Source organism: Chiloscyllium plagiosum, unplaced genomic scaffold, assembly GCF_037043375.1.
Source record: "Chiloscyllium plagiosum isolate Xiang-an unplaced genomic scaffold, Cpla_swu_hap1 HiC_scaffold_14, whole genome shotgun sequence".
Classification (NCBI taxonomy): domain Eukaryota; kingdom Metazoa; phylum Chordata; class Chondrichthyes; order Orectolobiformes; family Hemiscylliidae; genus Chiloscyllium; species Chiloscyllium plagiosum.
In genome coordinates, this window is record NW_028270152.1 from 68,210,133 (window position 1) to 68,216,758 (window position 6,626).

Genomic DNA, 6,626 nt, shown 5'->3' on the forward strand with positions numbered 1-6,626 from the left:
TGATTTGCAACTATAATGGTTCACTGTGTGAGTATTGAAATCATTATGTGCTCAATTGTATCTGAAGTAATGCACACTATAAATTTAGCTTCTGATCAAGTCTGCTATAAGCAGGCTCGATCAGAAGCTAAATTTACATTGTGCAGACTCCAGTTAGGAAACTCTGAAAAATGCCACTAAATTATTAAATTCTGTCTTCTTGGCAGCGTCAGACGATTGAGTTCATTCCAATTACTCAAGTGTTCTACGAATGGAAAGGAATAGAATACAACTATTTCACATGCGGTACGGAAAATAAAGTGTATGCCCCAGACTATCCTGCAAAGTGCTGCTGCTGCAGCATTCTGTAACCATACCAAGTCAAAACTGCTGCTCCTACCTACAGAATGTCCACACAACAGCCAAGATGCAGCAGCTCACTACCAGCTGCTTAAAACCCAGCTCTTATTCAGCAAGTTGTTGGTGAGTTAATTCTGCCAAACCTATGCCAGTTTCTCCAATCAGTAGTTGATCATCACTCTAATAACTAAGACAATGGACCAGTCTCCGAGTCTCTCCATGGTTTACTGGTGGATTACCCCATCCAATGAGTCCTTGATTGGGATGGCTCCTGTTCAGACGGTGATGTCTACCGTAATAGGAATGGGTACTACAGTTACAGTTAAGGAGTGTGACAGAATTACTAAAGTTCCAGCAGTGACCCAGTGACCTTTGGGAGTGCAGATGTATTGTGGGATGTTTGGTCAGGCTTGGCTGTATTGGCCCCACTCAGGTAAAAGGACTGGCAGCATCTATGCTCATTGTTTCTGAATGGGGATATCTCTCCAGTAACTACTCGCTCCCATTATAGAATCGGGTTCATTTTATAAAACTTAAGCTTCCAATCTGCGATCTCTGTTCTGCTTAAACACTAACTCTGTCTGTTGAGACTTTGCAATGGAAACCTTGCGTTAGTTGTATGTCAGTTGCATGCAAGTAGAAATTAGTAATTGGGGTTTCACTCGAGCATATAAAATACCACTGGTGAGTTAGGAGGTGTATGTTTGCAATGTTTCATTCTGTAAATAAAAGCAAGACCGTGTAGATTGGCTGAAATATCCTTCTCATGTTCTCCTTTCTGGTGTAGACCACCTTGCATTATAAGATAACCTTTTGTAAGTCACTGTGGAAAGATAATTAGTCCTCAGGAGGTCTGAACCCAGAATAAAGGTTGTGTGGCACATAATATCACTGTGGGCCTGTGCTGTGATGAAAGCAACAAGATGAGATTGAGCAACTGCATTGCTGACTGGTATCTCATAAACATAGAGGCTCTGCATTTGTGCAGATATCCTGAGGGAAAGGAGATATTCCAGAGAACATCACAAATAAGCCTAAAGGTAATTCTCTGCCAAAGAGAGCAAATGGGCTGTTATTTCTGTGGTGAGGACAGACAGGCACTGCGAGCAACTGCAACACAAAAGGGACATTTGTGTTTATGAAGGGAACAGGATAACTACAGAGTATACTTTTGTGCATTTTTTTTCTAGTTATTGAAACTATAATTTGCGTAGTCCACATGTGACATGTTTTTGGCTTTACAAGAATTAAATTCACAAGATCTTCTAAAGAAACAAGACTGAGGACAAAAGACCGACACACAAAACTCAGTGTAGAGAGGGAGAGAGAGAGAGACGGAAAGAGAGAGACACAGACTGAGAGAAAAAGGGACATGCACATACAGACCAATAGAGAAACGCACATTGGCCGAGAGAGAGAGAGAGAGAGACATGCACAGACCCGATAAAGAGAAAGACAGTGGCACACTTAGACCCAGTATTGGGGGGATGGCGGGAGGGGAAAGGAGGACAGGAACATAAGGACCAAGACACACACACCAAGAAGCAGAAATTGAGACAAAACATGCAGACTGAGAAAGAGGGAGAAACACACACAGACTGAGAGAAAGACAAACAAAATTAGATGCACAGACCAAAGGAACAAGACTGGGGCAAAGTTTGACCGAGGTACAAACACATATGCAGACTGAGAGACAAAGATGGAGACACACGCACAGATCATGAGGGAAAGATGGAGAGAAGCACTGACCAAGAGAGAGAGAGACGATGACAAACATACAGACCACGAGGGTTCGGCAGAGAGACACATACAAAGTGAGAGAGGAATATGAAGCCACATGCATTCTGAGAGAGAGTGAGACACATGCAGACTGTGAAAGTAAACCAAAAACAGCCAGTCATCTCCCGACCTGATGTCTTTATCTTGGCCTCCCATAGTGTCCCAATGAAGCTCGTTGTGAATTTGAGGAACAGCACTTCATCTTCTTGTTAGACAGTTCACCGCCTCTGTATTCATCACCGATTTTTCAAATATCGCCAATCATAACCACACCCCTACTTTGGTTTTGTGTACTTTTAGCTTGATTTTTGGATGGCAGCTAATCCTGCTTCCTGTTGGGCATCTTTTGTTTCTTTACTTGACCTATTGTTAACCCTTTTGCCTTGCATCATCAACCTTTTATCATTTAATCGCTCCCATCTTCTACCATGTCACCAAGGCATTTATTCCATCCTAATCTCTGCCCTGGTCATGACTCTACACTTGTTTAAATCTGTTATAGCTCTAACTGCTCCAGTTTTGATGAGAAGTCATTGACCTGAATCATTCAGTCTGGACTGAACCATGCTCTATTTCAGCAAAGTGCCATTTTTGTCAAGTTTCATGGAGTGTTTCTCTCCATGAGGCCTGGTAAAGTTTCTTGTACTATGGTCCCAAACTTGTCTTATTAACTACTTATCAGCCTCTATGACACTCCTTCTCACCTGATGCTAGCCCGATTTTCTCACTGAGCATATCCCAGAGGTCCTCGCTGCTACAAGGGTAATCCAGGATCCTGGCACTGTCATCATATTTAAAAAAAACTATTGTGCTGTCAGTCCAGGGCTGCCCTGCGCAGTTTGTGACATTTGCACCAGGCGTGACGGGGAAGGGGGAATTGGCACCACGCCACGAAAACCGTGAACTGCAGCTTCTGGTGGACAAGGTGGCACAAAGGAGGAATGTCCTCCAGGACACTCAGAGATCACCATGGCAACAGATCATGGCAGTCTGGTCCAGGGTTGCCACCAGATTGGTGTGGTCTCAGCCATCTGGAGGACTGCCGGACAGTGTACAAAGAAGGCCTCTCCGAAAAGCTTTGCTCCTACCTCCTCTCTCAGTCCGAAGGTGTGTATGTTAAGTGGATTGGCCATGCTAAATTGTCCATAGTGTCCAGGGATGTGCAGGCCGAATGGATTAGCTATGAGCCATTGGAAATGCAGGGCTATAGAATAAAGGGATGGGTCTGGGTGGGTTGCTCTTCAGAGGGGCAGTGTAGATTGATGGGCTGAATGGCCTGCTTCCACACTATAAGGATTCTGTGATTTATGATATCCAGAGGCTGCCTTGATTTACTGTTTCAGGACCCCCTGACTAAATGGTATTCCCCTTGATTGATAATTATTCCCCCTTGATTTTGAGATATGGTTGTTAACATAAAGCATGTACCATTTGTCCTCTCATGTTGGAGTGTGAGACAGTGTTGTGCAGTGTGTCCATCCCCTTGACTCTGTCTTGACTTGCTTATAGCACAGAGGTGCTGTGCACTTGTTAGCACTCAGACTGAGGAGGAAATGTGCTAGAAAGTGAGGCTGGGGGCGACTGTGAGCATCCAATTAGGTGCTAAATAAAGGAGCTCTAAGAAAGCAAGTGAGAGCAGCCTTGAGAGGTAGCCTGGTCCACTCTATCAGCTGGATGCCTGTCCTTTCAGCAACCTCAAAGTGAGAATCTCATCGTGCTGTTCCGAAACTCAGTTGGGAAATGTGACTTGTTGCTTTCGACGCCGAGAAAACCACACTCAGTTCTGATGAAGGGTCACTGGACCTGAAACATTAGCCCTGCTCTCTCTCCACTAATGCTGCTAGATCTGCTAAGTTTCTACAGCAATTTCTGTCTCAGATTTCCAACATCTGTTTCCTAGTTTTTGTTTTTTTGTTAAAAATTTGTTGTTTTCAATTCTAAGAAGAATTCTAAGAAGAACATCCAACTGGACTGGATGTTGGTGGCATTGTGACTGAATGAATTCAGAAGTATGTTAACTAACACTTGCTTTTCCAAATAATTTTTTTGATCCTACTATCTCAAGAAGCCTAATGATAACACCCAATCTGTCTTTTGATCTTGTTTCTGAGAATTGAGCTGTAGACTTCCACTATTTCCATGGTCCATATATATGGGTAAAGTACTGCAGTGGTTTTCCATTGTTATCTACAGTTAGAGTTTTGATTTACTTCCTAATGCATATTGGTGTCCTCAGCTCACTTGCTTTGTTCATGTACACTTCAATGCAATCTGTTTTGACATTAAGCTCCGAATTCTTATACTGTCTACTTTCCTTTGATTCTTCTCTTTACCAACTGCACTGGAAGGACTCACAGCCGATAACAAGCCTGTTTAGTCCCGTTACAAACTCACCTTCTTCCACAACCTAACAAGTCCCAGAATGAGGTTCAAACTTGGAGCTTCTTGCTCAGAGTTAGGGACACTACCACTGTGCCACAACACTTAATAACAGTGCTGCAAACTGTATAAATTTCAAGTTTTTGAAGAAGTAATTACCCTATGTCACCCTTAACATATTGAAAGATTGAGGACAGACAGTGTGAATGGGGAAAAACAGCTTTACATATTCATAGCTGAACCGTACACTTTGGCGAGGTACTACTAGATATACATTGTACTTTAAATATAGATCGAAATATCTGTCCCATTTTAATTGTAATGAATCCTGATTTGTAATTGTCTAATTTTATCTATTGGAATATTTGTTGAAATGGATCATTTTCACTTGATTAAAACATTTTTGGACATTAATGCTGTCTCCGTTTGTTTCTTAACACCTGAAGCTTTTAATTATAATTCTGTGTTCTGAATGCAAGAACAGCTTCTTTCCCAATGTTATCGGACTTACGACCTCTCATGTATTAGAGTTGATCTTTCTCTGCACCTTCTCTTCAGCTGTAACACTATATTCTGCATTCTGTGCTATTCCCCTCATATACTTGTCTAAGGTATGATTGGTCTGGTTAGCATGCAGAACAATACTTTTCACTGTATCTTGGTACATGTGACAGTAATAAATCAAATCAAATCATTCATTATTTGTCAAAACCAGCTTGCCAGACCACTATAGGATTATTCATTGTAGAGTCACCTGTCAGACAGTCATACCTAAGGCTCCACACTCCTGAGGGTGGGAGGGGGAAAGTGAACAGTCAGAGGTTAATATCATTTACTCCAGCTGAAGGGTGGGATACTGTGAGCAGATAAAGTAAGTGAGGAAAGAAATTTGAAACCATGGCAACAAAAATGTTAGCTCCTGAATTCATCTCAATGCCACACACTTGTGAATACTGTAATTAGGTGGCCATTGGTGGAAATGGTTAAGAGATATACAATCAAGCATGCTGGGAATTTTGGTCAAGGTTGTTTAAACTCTGACCTTGGTTAAAACTGCCGCCAGGAAATGTCGTGACCCACAGTTCCTTGTTGTGATCAAATAAGGCAGGCCTGGCACTATATTGCCTTACATGGAGCATGGAATATGGCTGTTTACGACCTGGTACCAACAAATGCAGAGTTCTTTACCAATAAACTCCATTGGCTTGGATTGGACGTTGTAATCAGGGTTTGGTCAATTCATTGGCTGGCTGCCAGAGAAGGTTCTGGAAACCAGGGAATTTTGGGATAAAAGTTAACAGAACAAAGGACCTCTTGAGAGTGTGCCTTTTTTTTAAAATCATTTTTTCAATACAAATATTTATTAAGTCTTTTACAAAATTGCAAAACCAGTACAAAGTAGTGTAGCAACTTTATAACATAATAACAATAACAGGAAACAAACTACTACTCTACTCCACAAACCACAAATAGATCTCCCAAACAGGAGATTCCTCGGGATTCCCAGAACGTAAAGCCAGAGTCCATCGACCCCGGCTGGAATCCCAACATTTCCACTATGGGAGTGAAAGGGGAAGTTTTTTTGTAAATTGCCCTCGCCCTGCCACATTATTCTCCATGCTTTAACTGTGTTTAGGACAATTTCTGCAGAGGTCCATAACAGTTCTCATCTTGTAAATAAACAACAAATTCATGAGGGAGCATTTTGTCTGGTAGGCCTCAATACCCAACCAGATGAATCACAGGTCTTGACAGGCCCATTCAGCCGAATAGGAGAGTGAAGAACTCAATTGGTATTTCATAAAGTCTGGAAAATCCAGACGCCCCCACCCTCTCCTGCGGAAGCTGCAATTTTTCCAGCTTAATAAGAGGCTGCCTATGATGAGAGATAAAAGATCCAAGCCAACTCTAAAGCCTCTGTAGTGTTTGCCTTGGTAGCATCAAGGGGAGCTTTCTCATGGGATATAGTAAGTGAAGAAGAACATTCATTTTAACCAGAGCTATCCTGCCCAATCAAGATATTGGAAGATCTTCCCAGCGCTGAAAGTCCTGCTTTATCTTCTCTAGCAACTGCACATAATTGGCTTTATATAGTTGATCGAAGACCGGCGTGATAAAAATACCTAAAT

At 42.1% G+C, this 6,626-nt stretch overlaps 1 protein-coding gene across 1 annotated transcript in view; it reads left to right on the forward strand.

Moving 5' to 3' along the window:
• The window catches only part of LOC122559165 (protein SSUH2 homolog), a 58,693-nt gene extending 53,782 nt beyond the window's left edge, over window positions 1-4,911 (forward strand). Inside the window, exon 13 of the mRNA XM_043708539.2 lies at window positions 207-4,911. Within this exon, the coding sequence (XP_043564474.1) occupies window positions 207-350 (144 nt within the window). The 3' untranslated portion in view covers window positions 351-4,911. The remainder of the gene's footprint in view (window positions 1-206) is intronic.
• The last annotated feature ends 1,715 nt before the right edge of the window (window positions 4,912-6,626 follow it).